Source organism: Scophthalmus maximus, chromosome 20, assembly GCF_022379125.1.
Source record: "Scophthalmus maximus strain ysfricsl-2021 chromosome 20, ASM2237912v1, whole genome shotgun sequence".
In the NCBI taxonomy this organism is placed as follows: domain Eukaryota; kingdom Metazoa; phylum Chordata; class Actinopteri; order Pleuronectiformes; family Scophthalmidae; genus Scophthalmus; species Scophthalmus maximus.
This window is the reverse complement of record NC_061534.1, coordinates 13786498-13804053: the sequence shown is the minus strand read 5'-3', so window position 1 is coordinate 13804053 and position 17556 is coordinate 13786498. Positions and strand designations below refer to the sequence as shown.

The following is a 17556-nucleotide window of genomic DNA, read 5'->3' as shown; positions in this document are numbered from 1 at the left end:
AAAAACGTTCCCGTTCACGCCAAGAGCATCACTCGCTGCTGTGATCTGTGGATTAGCGTGATAACACCGGAATGTAGATGTTGCAGCCTTCAAAGTAAGAGCTTAACGTGTATCGTCGGAAAGTGACATTGTTTATATTGTGGCAATCTTGTGTTATTTATTTTAAATGTGCATGCACGTTGAAACACTACAATATATGGCAATGCTGAAAGAAACAAAAATGTTTTGGTACTGAAGTGCTAAAAACTTCTTACAGAAAAAGACAGAAATATATTTAACCAACCTGCATTAAAGGGGCAGCAAGCGATTCTAAAGCAGTACGCATTTAGTAAAAATAAGCGAAGATTTCCTCACTGTCCATTAGCTGTCGCTTTTGTGTGTGCGCTGAAAAAAAACCTGGGTTTTTAAACCAAAAAATGGTGCGGACCGCACCACACAACTACTGTAGTAGTGCTGTATTGCAGTTTGTAAACATCTTAAGAGACGTGCTGGTGGCTGGCGCTGCAACTCCACGGTTTGAGCCTCGTGGTTAGTGCGTAGGACTCTCATCCCGGACGACAGTTCGCGGCCTGGTCGGAGAAGTAAAATCAAAACAACAACAAAGAGAGAAACAATCTTTCTCCAAAATCGTTTACTGCCCCTTTAATAGAATAAAACCGGGCAAAGAAAATAATAGGTATGATAAGATAAGATATTACTTTAATCATTCCACAACGGGAACATTTGGGTGTTACAGCAGCAAAGTCGACAGCAAAATATTAAAAAAAACAACCCACAAATACTATATACAGGTCAGTAACAATTATTGCACATGGAGAATAAATATTGCACAATTGGTAGTTGCACTGTTGCACAGAACAATTGAAATGAACATTGCACTCAAAGTGTTCCAGTGAATCATTACAGTGGTTGAGGCCTGGAGAGAGAAAGAGTGTGTGTGTGTGTGTGTGTGTGTGTGTGTGTGTGTGTGTGTGTGTGTGTGTGTGTGTGTGTGTGTGTGTGTGTTTGTGTGTGTGTGTGTGTGTGTGTGTGTGTGTGTGTGTGTGTGTGTGTGTGTTCTACTGAGAGCAGAGTGCTGGTTGTGCAGGCTCACAGCAGCGATGTGATACCGCTCCTGGCTGGTCAAACCTGTTGAAGAACAAGTTCAGGTCGTTCACCCACCTCTGGCCCCCCACGGTCTGGGACGGGGGCGTCGCACCAAATTCTGGGCCCTATAAATAAGCCGTCTCTGTCTGAATCTCATAAGAACAATTGTTAGCTGCAGCTGTATTCATGTCACCTTCCAGCATCTAGCCACAGCTACATGTGAACAAATTGCATGTAATCCATCGCAGGGTCAAGCCCGCGTAAAGCAAAAACGTTTATTTTGAAAGGCCTGACCGGATGTCCTGCTGCTTACTTTTGTCCGCCTTGACGCCGGTGCGTGAGTGGCCCTTTGAGCCCAGTCTCTAGCCGGAGAACAGGAGCATCGCCCCGGCGGACGGTTGCGGCAGCCTTCTGGCTCGGATACTTTATCACTCTCTGGATTTACACATACGTCGCAGAAAGAAAAACAATTCCCGGAATGCCTTCGAATAAAAACACCCAAGGTAACGAATAACACAGCAGCACTCGAGTGTATTGTGATGCTCGTCGCTAGCTAAAGCCGCCGAGCGTGTACAATAGAGCATCGGCCCGTGTCGATATTCACTATCCCGCTGTCGAAACGAATAACTCGTCCTGCTTCTCTCCGCAGGAGGGAAAGCCTTCGGACTGTTGAAGGAGCAGCAGAGGCAAAGACTGGAGGAAGTAAACCAGGTACGCTGCACGTTGTCGTTTCACTCGCCTCCTGCGTGTCTTGGGGGGGGGGGGGGGGGTCAATTAGCTTGCGTACACTTGACTTGGCATTGGCCTTGGTTTTTTTTTTTTCTGCTTTTGAACGCCACATTGATGAGACACGGCAGTGCTGTGAATAACGACTCCCCCGGAACGCCACGCACGTGTATCGTAGTTGACCACAGGGATGATGATGATGATGATGATGATGATGCATGTTATCGATTTCACCTCGCAGGGTCGTACTTGTTGAATGGCTGCGTGACGTCACACACGTCCGTGTGTTTCCCCCCTCTGACGTGAACATGCTGAATTAAACTGTTTTGTTTTTTTTTTAAAAATCGTGTTCTTGTGGCTGCTCATGTGCCCGGGACACAGGTGGGTGTGAATGGGGCTCTTTGTCTCCCAGCAGCAGCGGCAGCAGCAGCAGGCCTCGGCTCGTCGGATCACCGGGCGGAGGTTCCCACAGATCAACGAGGTGTCTCGTGTTTAAGCTCTGTTCTCCCTCCCTCGCCAGGTCGCGGCCCCGGAGCGTCTGCACGCGACGTCCCCTGCTCCCCTCGCAGAGATTCAGCCCGTGTTCTCATACATGCCATTGGTTCCTTTAGAGAAATGGGCAGATAAAGCGACCCCCCCTTGAGTCCTAAAGGGGGCGACCAATTATCTTCACGATCGATCAATCCGTCGATTAATCGTTTGGTCCATCAAATGTTCACTTCACTGTCACAGAGGAGCCAAGAAACCAGAAAATATTCACAATTTAAGAAGCTGAAATCTTTTTCATAAAAAAAACTGCAGATCAATCGATTATCAATATAGTTGGTGATTCATTGAATAGTCGATTCCTAATTGATTAATTGATTAACTGCTGCAGCTCCATTTTTTGTAAATAGACTGTATTTATACATTGCTTTTCTAGTCATATAGACCACAAAGCACTTTACAGGAAAGTCCCATTCACACACATTCATACAGCCCTGCTATTTATCGCGCATTTTTCCTGCCACATTCATACACATTCATACACTGTCGAAAGAGCCGTCAGAGGCAAGTTAGGGTTAATTGTCTTGGCCAAGGACACAACGGCATGTGGACTGTGGAAGGCTGGGCCAACCTTCGGGTTGGTGGCCAAGCGACTCTACCTCCTGAGCCACAGTCGCCCTTTGTACTCTGTCTAGAGCTGCAACAGCTAATCGATTAGTCATCACTTACTAAATTAATCGCCAACTATTTTGATAATTGATTAATTGGTTAAAGTAGTTTTTATGAAGAAAAAAAAAGGGGAAATTCTCACACTTCAGCTTTTTAAATGTGAATATTTTCTCCAATGTGACAGTAAACTGAATATCTTTGGAGTATGTCGACAAAACATCATCTTGGAGTTTGGGGAAACACGATCATCATTTCTCACCTTTTTATGACATTCTATGGATCAAACAACAAATTGATTAATCGAGAAAATAATCGACAGATTAATCGATAATGAAAATAATCGTTAGTTGCAGCCCTAGCTCTGTCATCCCTTTCCATTATATATTTCAACATGAGTACATTTGCATCAGGTCCCTGGGAATGAAAACTTAAAATCCTATTCAGTTATGTTTTTTCCTTTTGACAAATACCTCAGAACTGATAAATTAGCAACACTTTTTTTTTGCCAAGCAAAATGCCCTCAATCTAAAGGTTCCAGCTTCTCTAATTTGAATATGTCGCAGTTTAACCAGACAGAACATTGTCAGTCGTTTCTGAGTGACTGCGGTGGACACAACCCGTTCACCGTTTCCTGAAAGTTTGTGGCCCAAACAATTTACCGATTATCTGAGGATAATAACTTGATAGAAACTACTGGAGTCAGCCAATGTATTGGCTCCTATTAGCTCATTGCAGTTGTATCCTTATTGGAAGACATGTCAGCCAATAAGTGCCAAGAAATTGAACTACATCAGTGCAAAATAAAAGTTTTGAAACTGTCAAAACAGATTCGTGACAAGAAAAATGTCATCACAATTTGCTTGGTATCAAACTATGAAAAATGAAACAAAAAACTAAGGGAGGTATGTGTTGTAGACCTGTAACCTCACAAAGACTAGAAACGGGCTCTCGAAAACATTCTTTCATTGTTAAGAGTGTCAATGATTTGCAGATTAATGAATTCATTACAATCACTTTTCAAGCAAAACATATATGTTTTCTCAGAGGTTTTATATCATTTCTAACCGGGTTATAATTGGATTTTGGATTGACATAACGAGACCATTGAAGATGTAACTATGGACGGTGAAAAATTTCCAGTAGTTTCTCTCATTTTACAGGCATGACAACTCATCGATTTAACAGGAAAATAATTTGCAGATTGGTCAATACTGTCCGTTTCACCCGTGAAATAAGTGCGAACGCTGACTCCTCAGCTAAGGATGTACAGTATTGGACAGAGTTTTCATGCCTTGCGATACTGGCCCTCTGCACTTGTTCAAATATACTTGCATACCGACGGTGAGAGGACATTCCTGTGTGTGGAGGCTGCGCGGCCTGAGTCAGGTGTCGCCCGGTAAACATCCGCCTGTGGTGTTTATCCTTCTTCACCCTTCATTACCAGCGGGACGGACACGCAGAGGTCACCGCCGAGGACAACGCTCCTTTCTGTGCTTCTCCTCGTTTTCATCAGGATTTGGAGCTGAATCCCACATGGCAGATTGCGTCATTATGATTTCATTATAATAACTACCCCCGGCTCTTTCCTTTACACCCTCGTGAGGTGTTCCACTTAATCATCACACTGAGTAGTAATGACAACCCAGGGAAAGAAGTACGTCTGAAAAAGATCATGAATCATCACTGTCGAGTAGATTGGACACATTTGACAGGAAATTATCAGTTTAAGTTCAGTAATGCAGTGATTTGTGTACATGCGTGCGTGCGTGTGGCCTGTCTGGCCTCTTTCCCTCTTTGATGCTGTATTATTTAACACTGCTGGAATTCCTCAGGGAAGTTAAGAAACTGTTTTAAGGGGTTTCAGTTTTAATGTCAAGCCTGTAAAACTTGTTTCTTCTCATCACCTTCAGTTTTGTTAATTCCTCCCGTCTCTCGCCCCTTGTCAGGAATACCTGGAAGACCAGAAATATAGGGATGAAGAGGACCTGGCCGAAAAGTTGGAAAGTCTCAAAAGTAAGCAAATCTGCCCCCTCCCCTAAACTCCTGACGGTATCTGCTGGTGTGCATGTCATCTGTTCAAGGGTGTGTTCCTTCTTCCTAGCTTTTGTCTCACCGCCAGTGTTTGTATATTTGTTGGCAGTCTGCAGACACACACACAAGTCCACAAGCATTTTGTTGATGTTTTTTCTCTGTTGGAAAGAAGGACTGCTGTGATTTCTAAGAGGTCTTGAAGGCCAAGTCCTCAGTGGCCTTGGAGGAATGTGCCGTGGGCGTTCCTCAGATTGTTGCTACAATATTCAGAACTTTACTGGGTGAACTCAAAGCCTCTGGGAATCGATGAAACACCGCGGCTTGAGCTTATTACGAGAATAAAATTGATATACTTACCAAAGACCTGCTCCCCTTCCGCTCAGATATGAAACATGTTCTGTATGCTGTGGGTGCATGTGGACTGATTTGTTTCCCTTTTCTTGTGGGTGTGAGTTTTATATCTGCAATTTTCCATCTAGAATATCTTCAGGCTGTTTATTGTAATGGGGGAGGGCGTAACTCTTGAAATGAGAAATATGCTTCAGTGTCCTACTTACTCTCTCTGCTTGCTTGAGGAAATGGAGCAGTAATGCATAATCTGAAAGGGGACGCTGCACCCAGGTCCCGGGAGTATTACTAATTTATTTATATAAATATATATATATCATTCTATTTATTTATTTTTATCTTTTCCCTTCAGTTTCCATACTGTCCCAGTGACCCAGAGGTCATCATCTGTCCTCTCAACCACCAATCTAATCACAGTAATGCAACTGACTACAGAATTGTTAAACATATGCTGTGTTAATGTTCACATGAAGCCTGCAGCAAGTTTTTCAATTTGTTTTGTGGATGCCTTGTAAAAAGAAAGGTGTATTTTCATAATTTTCATGAAACAATTCCAACTCATAACAGCTGTTATGGGACAATATTTATACATAAAGCCAGGTTTCCCCACAGTGTGTTGTTGTACAATTTCCCAGTGTGAAATAAGTAGTGCTTCCACTAACATAAGTTATAAAAATTGATGGAATGTGATAAAAATAACAGAAGCAAGTGGACTTGGTTGTAGATCGCTGGAGACGTTTCACCTCTCATTCAAGAGGCTTCTTTTTTGTTCTAACTTAGTTGTGGTGAAATATAATAAAAGGCTCATTAATGCTGCATTTGCAGAATATTGGTGCAGTTACCAGTTTATCAAGTACAAACTGACCAGTCAATTCTTCCCTTCATGAAGGTTTTAATATCCTGTTTTTGCTGAAACAGTTTTCATGTGTGCGATTCAACACTATGGACGTTTTAGAGGATGTGCTACTACTGCTGTAGTGCTGTATTGCATTTTACTGACTTTTTAAATATTCAGTCTATTTAAATAAATGGGACAGACAAAATATTAGAAACATTTCTCTGTGTAATGCATTCAACAATTCTACATCTGTAGTTGTGATGATGATGAATTTGAACAGTATATAGCCCCTGTTTTTAAATGAGCTGAAAAGTTTTACTTTAGAATTGAAGTTCTGGATCATATAAGGTGAACGTGGCATACGAGCCGTGAGCGACGCTTCATCACACAGCAAATAAGTTTGGCTGCTGTTTAAATAATTTCAAAGTAACTACAGTGATTATGAAATATGACACGCCAGAAGAAAGTTTGTCGGTAAAAGTGGCGACAAACAACTCAATCAGTCATAAACAGATGCTGAAACCAACATCATGTGTTTTTCATCTGTTTTTGTGTGTTAAAAGAAGGTGGAGGTGCCAGAAATGCAGCTCACTTTGTCCGTGTGGTGTTGTCAATCAGATTGACAAATATTAAACCGCAGCGGATGATCCTGAGTCTGATTTTTCATTCGGTTGATGCGCAGTAATAATTACTACATCGGACTACACATCTGCTCTTCTAATTTTCCATCTCAAGATGAATAGCGAAGATAACAGATTCTGTGAATGAACAGAAGCCCGGTGTGAAGCTCTTATCTGCCTTCAGGTTCAGTGTTTCTTTTTTTAGGCTGGGAAATTCCTTGCTTATCTTTGGCCAAAGTGGCAGAAGAAATAATCAGCCCCTTCAACTATTTTATCAGCAAGTTTCTTTCTTTTGTGCAATGTTACTGTAGCTGCCAAAGTGGACTGGCCAGCGTATAAACTCTCCATCTACAGCTCAAATGAAATCCAACTCAGATCACTGACCTCTCTCTGAACCTGTGTCAATTATTGCAGCATAAAGTCACTTCATAAGCTTATGTCACTGTCATCATGTCACATCAGTCGCTAATGGAATTTGGGTCAGGAGGAAGCGCTGAAGACTTGAGTTGTGTTTAGCTGAGCCCATTTTCTGTGGCTGCAGATGATCAACAGGCTGTGCAACGACAAGTGGCCCTCAAGAATGTGTGTGTGTGTGTGTGTGTGTGTGTGTGTGTGTGTGTGTGTGTGTGTGTGTGTGTGTGTGTGTGTGTGTGTGTGTGTGTGTGTGTGTGTGTGTGTGTGTGTGTGTGTGTGTGTGTGTGTGTGTGTGTGTGTGTGTGTGTGTGTGTGTGTGTGTGTTGAGGCCCACTCCTCAGAGTTTAGGAACAGTCTCAGCATTGTCCTGTCCCACTCCCCATGGGCTCTCGCAGTTACCACAGTTCCATCTCTCTCTCTCTCTCTCTCTCTCCTTCCCAACACACACACACACACACACACACACACACACACACAGTGCTTCCATTCTTTCATTGTCGTACAGAAACAGCAAAAGTAATCTCACTAAAGTGGTCTTCTGGAGAAATGAGATTGCTGAAATTTAGGCAGAAGTGGGAAATGTCTACTTTTGGTATTTCAGAGCAGCACCCACTTCAGCAGCCTGGTCATTATGAGCTTTAATACAGCAAATAGATCACAGGATTTAATATTTACTATTTAAAACCTCCTGGTGTTTTAAAACTACTTTGAAGATACTATTGGTTACTTTTTGGACTCCTCTCACAAAACAACATTATAATTTGTGGTTCAATAGTTGGAACTTGTTCAATGGAAAGCTTGTCCGCTCACTTTTAGCCTTCAATAGTTGATTGATTGTTGAGTCTTTTATTGTCATATGCACAGTAGACACAGGTGTCGTACCGTACAATGACATTTTTACTTTGCCAGTCCTCCATTGACACCATTTAAGGTTTAAAATTATGATATTGAATTAGAACAAAATAAAAAATAAAAAAATCTATAAACATACACTTGCAAATATATCTATATATACACACGTATACATTGTAAATATGTAAACAAAGTTGGTGTGCATAATTGTGAAAGAAAAAAGCAAATGAGTTCATATCCAAAGTTTAGACTCCTCTCCTAATGCTTAATCACTCTGCGTATTCTCTACATTGTGATAATAAAAAGAAAACAGTGGTCAGTATAGTCTTCAAGAGGTACGAGTCAAATGCCGAATACTGCTGCATGTCTGAGCCTCACAATTTTCCGCCTAAGTGTCTTTGTTTTCCTTCCTGATCGCTCGGTTTGAACTTTTAAGTTCTGTTTTGACTCCCCGACCCTCTCAATCTTCACCTGTCTGTCTCCCACGTCAGCTTCGCTCAGCTGCCCTTTGCCTGCTCTCCACCAACAGACACACACACACACACACACACACACACACACACACGCACTCACTCACACACACCTGTCACTATCATCTGCTTGTGTCTCTCCTTCAGCCGGCGCAGCTGTCAGCAGTGCAAGTCGGTGAGATCAGCAGACAGTCAGTGTGTTACCGTTTTGCCGACATGTATGTGGCCAGCTGGGGAATGGTGTTTGTGAAAATGTTCCACTAGATGTGGTCTGTTTGTGTGAGATGAGAATGAATTACCAGTGTCCGTAATCACCTGTTGTGTGTGTTTGTTTTGCAGATAAATATGCTGAGTTTGACCTGAATGACCAAGGAGACATTGGTGAGTAAGAGCCAGCACTAAAGCACCAACTGCACCCTGGGTAACAACTGTCAGCTGACCCCCGGGTGCAGCGTTGACGAGGGAACAGTAATTAATACTGTGTATTGTCTGAGCAGTGTGAGTGCAGAGCAGGCTCACATGCGGTGTCTATGTCCTGAATGTAAAGTAAGACCATACTGTACATCAGTGTGAAAGGCCTTCAGTTCCTGAGCAGATGTGAGGCGAGCTGTCGTGTCGAAAGTCAGACAGGAGGCTTCTGACTGCAGAAGCCTCCTGTCGATGGACGATGTGTCCCCACTTCCTCACGTTGTGCAAAAATGAATCCAAAGTTATCTCGGATACAGGTGTCGCCACCTTGTGCTCTTGACATCTTTTGGAGCCAGAGTCTGCGCAGTAGTAATCGTGTAGTTGAGCTGCAGCGTCGAGGAAAATTTGGTTTATTTGTCATTTCCTGGTGCATTTACATACAAAAAGAGACGGAATACTGTTCCCCAACAGCCTTTTGCGTTGACATTTTGGAGCACTGTACTGAAGTAAAACCTTACAGAGCCTCTAGCATGGCAGCAGAATCTGCAAGCTAAATGTCTCACCTGTTTCCACATAAAGCTCTTTGTTGCGTTATAATGAAAACTCCATTAGGGATTATAAAGTAAAAAAAAAAAGGAAAAACAATTTATTTTTCTGAATTGTTCTCCAGCGCTTTAGTGTTGCACCTCCATTACAAGGGGATGAGAAAGCTAAAAAACAATGGTACAAATTGAAGCAGCACAGGCCTAGATACCCTGACTTTTAGTCCCTAGCATTAGTCATACTCTAAATCCAGCATTTTCCCATAATGCAACTCAAAAGGCATCTTTCATTAGAATCTCCCTGTCCCATAAATGCTTCCCTTTTTTCAAATCCCACAAAAATGTGGGTTCAAGCCCAGAATGAGAAAAACTCTGATGACATTTAAGATTAGAGCCACAGAAGACATTATTACTCCTTTTCCTGAGTAAACTTATCTTCATTTATAGGTAGATAGATATATATAGTGTCTTTTGTTGAGAAAAACAGATTTACAATCTGACATTCTCGCACAGAATCATGGATGTGATTGTAAACTGAACCCTGTCTCAGATCTGATGGGGCTGAAGCGGATGATGGAGAAGCTGGGGGTGCCCAAGACCCACTTGGAGTTGAAAAAGATGATAGTGGAGGTGACGGGCGGCAGCAGCAACACGATCAACTACAGGGACTTTGTCAAGATGATGCTGGGCAAGCGGTCAGCTGTGCTGAAACTGTAAGTGCACCTCTTTCAATTTCACATACTTTGTTGTGTCGTGAAAAAAAAATCTGCTGATTCATTGTGTGTTCACATGTCTGAGAGAGACACAGAGAGAGGATATGGATCATGTGCTGTCAGCCAATTGTTTCATCATCCAGGGGGTTTGGGGGATGACAAGCGATGATGTCACCCCCCACGTGCTACTTAGGGTGTTGATCACCATGGCAACAAAACCCATCGTAGCTTATCCATAGTCAACCCATCCTTATCCTTAGCCAGGATCATGTGCTTAGATAACTGATTATAGGCTGATTAACCACTGACAGTCACGTAGGGCTGACGAGAAAAAAACGTCAACAATATTCGTCTTTGATAAAAGCAATTATTTCTTTCAAATGTAATGACGATTGTTTTTTTGTTTTTTTCTTAATGATCCCTGGCGGATAAGGTGACAAACAGTATTTATGGCTGTTTTTAAGAAGGTTGGTGTAGCCAGTTTAAGCCTTTTAAAGCAGCCTCACTCTGGGTCACACTGCAGGAGCCAGCATTGGCTGCTGAATTTCAGATCTGATGGATTAAACTGGCAAGACCATTCAGTGGATAAATCTCATAATCCCAAAAACGCAGAGCAGAGAAAATTCATGTCCCTGACGCCTTTGCCCTCAACCATTTCTCGAAAGTGTGTCCCGTAATCCCACTGCCGCTATTTATAGGTGAGAGAATTTCTCCACTTGGTAATATTCCAGTAAAATAGTCTGTGCATTCCAGAGAAAGCTAATGTTTGTGATTATTTTCAATCAAGAGGATGGCACATCAGTGATCATATTTTGTATTTGACATAGTAGATTACCAGATGATGCTGCAGTGGTTTCCAAAATCATTCAAAAAGTCATAGAGCCACAGCTTGTGCTGGGTTGACGACGGGCAAATCCAAAATACACTGATCCTGCTGATCCAAGTTAACAAAGGGACTTAAGTGACCCTAAAGATTTATGAAAAATATTCCTCTTGACAAAGATCTTAACAACAATAGACTCATCAATCGACAGTATGCCATCTATAAAACTGTTACGCATCCATTCTCACAAGTGAAACACTCTCATTCATTGAAATAACCTATCCAACCCCCACTTTACTGTCAGAGAGACAGAGCAACATAATATTCCTAAGAAATAACAGAAATTAATATTAAACCTGATACAAATTATACAAAATTTATATTGAACTATAACCAAAATTCATTTGGACTCCGACACTAGGTTGAAACATGAGCTGAAATCTCAACTTGATAACATTGATCCTTCGACGCAAATATATTTCAGCACCTTTCCATGGAAAGTTTTGTTTTCTAAGGGTTTAGACCTAACCCTAACTTAAGAAATTGTTAACGATAAAGAATTCTACAATTTCATGGCAGTGAGCTTCGACATGCACCAATCAGTCGCAACATTAAGAGCAGTAACTGTTTTTAATATTGAGGCAGTTCAGTTATTTATTCTTTTTACGGATGGGGGAAAAACATTAGTCGCACTCTCTCACAAGTTTATTTACCCACACAGAGTATTTCTTAGGGTTTTGTGCCTTTCCAACCCCCCTACACTCTGATACACTGATAACTGCAGATGTCTACAACGCCTCTCCTGTGTGCTGCTGTTTTTGTCTCTCTCGAGGGAGAGGGGGGAGGAGAGGGGAGGGGGAGACGGGGAAACCGCTTTGGAACAGTGTTATTTAAAGCATTTGGCAGGACAACAATTGTTTTAATTGCAATTAGAGAAAAATGATTGAGGTCAGGCTCCACAATTTGGATCAGGTTGTGGAAGCTCCTTGAATTAAGACACTAGTAGTGCAAAAGTGCTAGTTTTATTTATTTTAATATATGTATTTCATTAGAAGGTACCAACAGCTGTGATTAATCTTGACCCCCAAAAAATTATGTTTATTCCACTTTTTGCCAAGAAACTCCATAAAATAGATAATGTTTTGAACGAGATTATCACAGGGTCTTATTTGCTTCTGCGGGCATGTGTGTATTTCGGTCAGACTTTCACACATTAACAGGATGAATTCAGCCAATCACTTTATCCATTTAGCTCTTCTGTCTACATAGGGCAGATGAACCACATTTAGCAATATGCTAAAATCATAAATCACTTTTGATTTATTTCCAGGCAAATTTTTCAATCCACATATTTCCAGTTATCCACTCATTTCCAAAAAGAAGAAGTTTTTATTGGATTAGTCGGTGAATCAGTGGTGGCTGATTGGTGACTGACAGCGGCGGCCTGACCGACTTCATCCAGCTTTGTCGAGCGGAGGAGGTGCCGGTAATGTGAGGAGAGCGGTTGCCCGAGTGATGTGCCAGACTTTGAGTGCCGGTTTCAGCGTCGGGATCATTGCTCCTTATGGGCTTAGCGAAGCTTTGGAGAGTTTTCCAAAAAAGGAAATTAAAGTCAGGCATTCGCTCTGAATAGCTTCTGTCAGATCCCTCACTCTGCTGTGCGCCAACTAAATCACTATTTCCCTCAGTCCCTTTGTGGTTTCCCCCTCATTCCTTTCTCTGACCTGCTCCGCTACTTCATACCCAGACTGTAACTGTGGCTTTCTGTATCCTGCAGGATCTGATTATCCCTCCACACTCGCACATCCTGCTTTTATTGCTCCTCTTCTTCTCCTGTAGTCCAGCCTCCTGTCTGCCTGATGCATTTTTACATTTTAATTTCTTTAGGCCTTTCTTTATTGTCCTGAAGCTGTCAAACTAAAATATTTCTGTCTCTGTTGTTGCCTCTTTAAATAATTCCAACTAAACCCATCAGTGGATTTGCGGATTGACAGAAAAATTTAGTTTTTCTGTCTGAAAACACAAAAACCAACAGGACCTACTTACCGATTCCCTAGTGCAAAGAGTTGCTGCTGTTCTTTGTCTCGTGTGATAATGAATGGATCATTTTAAGGGGTTTTGGCACGTTTTACAGATAAAACAAGCTATCTGAAGACATTTCAGAGACCAAAAAATGATTCCATTTATCGTAATCAATAATTTCAGATAAATTGTTTGTTGCAGACCTACTTTAAGTTAAACACACACACAATCATATGCAACAAATCATTTATCAGCCTCTGCATTTTTACACTCTTCACTGCAATATGAGCAATTATTTTTCTAATGTCAAGAGCCATATTAAATTGTGAATTAATCTGTGTGCTTGCTGGGCAGCACACATTAAAATAAGCATTTGTATTGAATTAGTGTACTCGCTGTCTAGTAGTCATACAAAGGGATGTCATCAAGGCCATCAACATTTGTTACGTACTGTTCAGTACACCAAAACTATTATTAGTGTTGTTGTTGTTAGTTTAAATCTTACAGTTCACTCTTGTAGGCTACATCCACTCTTTAAAACATGCGCTGCTACCGTAACCCCTGCCGTCCACACTTCTCCGGAGTTTTTCAAACGCCTGAAAAGGAGAAGTTTGGTCTGCTCGCCTCCTTTTTAGTTTGAAAACTCTGGGGCTGCTTCGTAGTCTGGACAGGGCAGAAACAGAGATGCTTGGAAACGTGATGCATTCGCTTCCTGATTGGTTCTTATTAGTCACGACTTGACTACTAGTGATGAATGCAAAGCGTAACAGTCCAACCTTGTCGTCGGCCCGAGAAAATCAATCCCAGCTCTCACTTTTCACAATTGTTGTTTGTCGTAAGCAGTATTTTCTATAACTAAGCAACTGACTGAGAAGACAATTTGCTTCCTCTTTACACCGTCACACACAGTTAGTATGGACGGAGATTACTTCTGATACAGAGCAACAAAGCTTGTGTGGATGGACATCGTTTAAGTTTTAAAGTGCCGTAGTATGAAAAGAAATGGATGTATGGATGTAGCCGTAGATTCTTACCCCCTTCACCCAACACAGGTTTTTAAGTTAAGGCCTCGTGCATGCTGATTTTCATCACGATCAAATAACTTTAGAATTCTTTGTGCTCTGTAAATTGGAAATAGACTGATGCACTGGTGTGTTTATATACTGTATATTTATTATACGTATGTATTTGAGTAGTGTCTTAGTAATGTTTTGGGTCACTGCGAGCCACCAGAACAGCTTCCTTCTGCCTCGGCATTGATTCATTGGTTCTATATAAATTCTATAAATGGCTCATTCTAAAAAAATAAAATAGAAAATAAAATAAAAATACTCTTTCAGGTACGGATACACTAAAGAAAACATATTATGTCATTAATATTACTGTAGACTCTATTTAAGCCAGTAGATCCCGTAAATCCCATTCTCTGGGCCTTTGAAATGAGTATTGCCTTTTTTTAACTCCCAAATGTTTCTGACTTTGTTTCTGACAGAGTCCTGATCTTTGAAGACAAAGCCAACGGCTCCGCCTGCAAGCCAGATGGACCCCCTCCGAAGCGGGACATTGCTAGCCTGCCTTAAGTGTAGCCGTCAGCCTCCGGACTGCCAGTGGAGCAGAGGGACCATCGCCGGTTGCCTGGATTTGAAACCGTTTTCCATAACATGTGGAGTGTTGTTTTAGTGTGGGACCAGTGAGTGAGGTTATGAAGTTATTTTGTGAATAAACCGCTGTGCGCAAGGTGTCTGTTGTTTGGAAGACTGAGACCGCGACTCACTAAAAGATTTTTGACTGTGAATATTATTATTCATCCCCTTTTTCCTTAATTGAAATGTAGCATTGATTAGTCGTACATGTAATCCGCTTGATAAATTACATTTTGTAGTGAGTGTTTCATGGTTATATTTCAAGGGGAGACTGAAAAATTCTCCAGATGTGCCCCCCCCCCTCCCCTTTTCTTTGTTTCATTGTTGGAACACTTTCATTTTAACAATGTGAGAGAAGGATCCTTTCCGAGCAGCACAAGGCAAAGTAGCAGTTCTTCCGACATATTTTTGCACTGTCCTCAGTGGTCTTGAACGGATTCCTGCCAAGCTAATCTTAGTCAGCGTCTCGCTTTAGATCAGGTGCCAGAGATTACAGGCCCGGCCCATTTCCTCTGGGACAAAGTCATGGGCCCCTTCGAGCCAGAATACTGATCTGGAATATGGCCACCTCATGATCTGAAAAACATTATTTTTTTAGACGCGTGTTGAATATCGACTCAGTGAGTCAAGAGTTTGAGATCACGCTTGGCCGTGGAACTTTCAGTGTCAGTATGTGGCTCGAAGAACAGCAAAGTTGACTCACCTTGGGATCTGTACGGTTAAGCACATGTTAGATTTGGAAGGAGTGTGATTTACAGGCACACGAGCAGAACAAATGTACATAGTATACGACACACAGTACAATCATATTCTTTCCAAGTGCCTCAACATGCAGATACTGTAGAGCTTAAACACAGATTGAGAAAGGAGGGAGTGGCACACAGGTGTTCAGTTCAAGCAGTCCTCTTAGATCTTCGGTGTTCGATGAGACGGTTTTATCGATATTTGTTGATGTGTGTTGATGTTATGGTGTTAATTACGGTTTCCACAACATTCTGAGTGAGTGAAATACACAAGTGATGGATTTTTGTGTAGTGTCGGTTTGTTTTTTTCTTCATCCCTTGTCATTTTTATGCCACTGCATCGCTTAACCTGCTCATTGGTTGATTTAAATCTTTAGGTCTATATTTGTCATGCAATTCATGAACTGTGTTATTCATTTCACTTTGTTTTGGATTCATATTTTGCCCCATTTTTATTTAATTTTTTCCAACAGCCAGCCACCGTCTCTCTGTTGAACTGGGTTCATTGTCCTGTGAATTCTGTAATTTGTGCCTCAGTGTTTGTCTCCACTTTACATTTTTTCCCTCTGAACTCGCTTTATTTACTGTGAATTTGCTACTTGTCGTACTTTTAACACACATAACATGTTTTAACGTATTTTTGGTAGTAGTTAACACCTTTTTAGTGTTGTTAAGGTGCACATTGTTTGCAGACACCAAAGGAATTAAAATTCTTGTTACACTGGCGTGTTACGTTTTGAATTGTTTTTCGCAGTAAGGTCGATCTCTGTTAAACTGAAGTCCCATTGGCTGAAAAGTGACAGGTAGTGAACACATGTCCAGTAACGGGATTATAGCAGGAGATTACTACATTGAGAAAGATTAGATGCAGTAATGTAATGTGCTGTAGCCTCTTACCTTATACATTGAAAGAGGAGATTGGCTTTCAAGATGAGGGTTTGTATCGAAGAATCCGTGTGATGATGAAGATCGCACGGCAACGCATTTGCCTTTCAGTGCAGATAAATGTAACGGTGAAACCTTTGCATTATTAATTTCACAGTTGAGCACCTCCGACGCGATCATCCTCCAGTTCTTTCACATGCAAAGATTCTGAGTGCGTGCGAATAATTGGCTGTGACTTCTAGATTGGTGTTTTCATTCCACGTTTGCTTTTTCTTGTCATCAAATGTCCATGTTGTGTAATGTATGTGCAGCTGTATTCATACATACTCTTATGAGCAATAAACCTTTTTTCATGGAAAAAGTAAATAGCTGCTAGTGCAAAAAAAAGAAGAAAAAAACCCTTGAATGAGCTCGATTGTGTCTTGTTTTCTAAATGTGAAGGCCATTTGTGTTGTGTTTCATTGGGAGGGCGGTTGGCCCTGGTGTGGAACAGCGGTAACGATTTAACAAAGCATGTTAACTGGCAGATCCAGCGGGATTATAATAAGCACCCCCTGTAATTAAAATGATGATCACTGTCCCATGTGATAAACTGCCAGGGGCTAATGTAGGCACCGTGGGAGAAGTAACGGAGTTGGACAGTGATGGGATCCTCATGGAGGGGGACATTTTAACTCCCAGCTAATGACGATGACACCCCGGGGCCCAGATTAGGTCTAGTTTTATCTACTTTTGTTTCTATACTTAGCAAGATCAACGTTTATTTCGCACTCTCTTTTTTTTAATATAATCTGGTTGTGTCAGGTTTGATCTCATTACATTATCTGGTGAAGTGCTGCCACTTTGAGGATTCTCTCAGTAATGATCCTTACTTCACCAACTCACTCATCTACTTGTTCCTGTCTGTCGTCAGTCGGCGTGTTTCAGCTTCTGCTCTAGTTACATTTACCATGATTCATTTCTTGTAACTGTGCTGATTCAAGAACCCATAATTCATAAGTAGTACCAGAATGCAATGCTGCACTGCAACCAACCTGGGGAAGGGCATCATCCTCCTCATCTCCTCTCTTGCATAGACACTCCCATCTACTGGACATTTAGAGGCAAGACATGAGAGAGACTTTTTTTTTCTAATGAGAAAGTCCCAGCTCTTTTAGCGACCTGGAGGTGAATACCACCTATAAATGAATTCATGAAAAATGTGGAAGCAGGTTTTTTCCATCAGTAACCCAAAGAT

General features: G+C 41.6%; 1 protein-coding gene across 2 annotated transcripts; it reads left to right on the top strand.

Annotated features, from left to right (window-relative positions):
- The first annotated feature begins 1401 nt into the window (after window positions 1–1401).
- Window positions 1402–16155, top strand: aif1l (allograft inflammatory factor 1-like). 2 transcript variants are annotated; one of them, XM_035608760.2, is made up of 7 exons: window positions 1402–1589; window positions 1736–1797; window positions 4914–4980; window positions 8688–8715; window positions 8880–8921; window positions 10041–10203; window positions 14541–16155. In XM_035608760.2, the coding sequence occupies exons 3-7, from the start codon at window positions 4942–4944 to the stop codon at window positions 14626–14628; spliced, it is 360 nt and encodes a 119-aa protein (XP_035464653.1). In that variant the 5' UTR covers window positions 1402–1589; window positions 1736–1797; window positions 4914–4941; the 3' UTR covers window positions 14629–16155. The 2 variants fall into 2 exon arrangements, with proteins under 2 accessions (XP_035464653.1, XP_035464652.1); XM_035608759.2 differs by lacking the exon at window positions 8688–8715 and having other exon boundaries at window positions 1403–1589.
- The last annotated feature ends 1401 nt before the right edge of the window (window positions 16156–17556 follow it).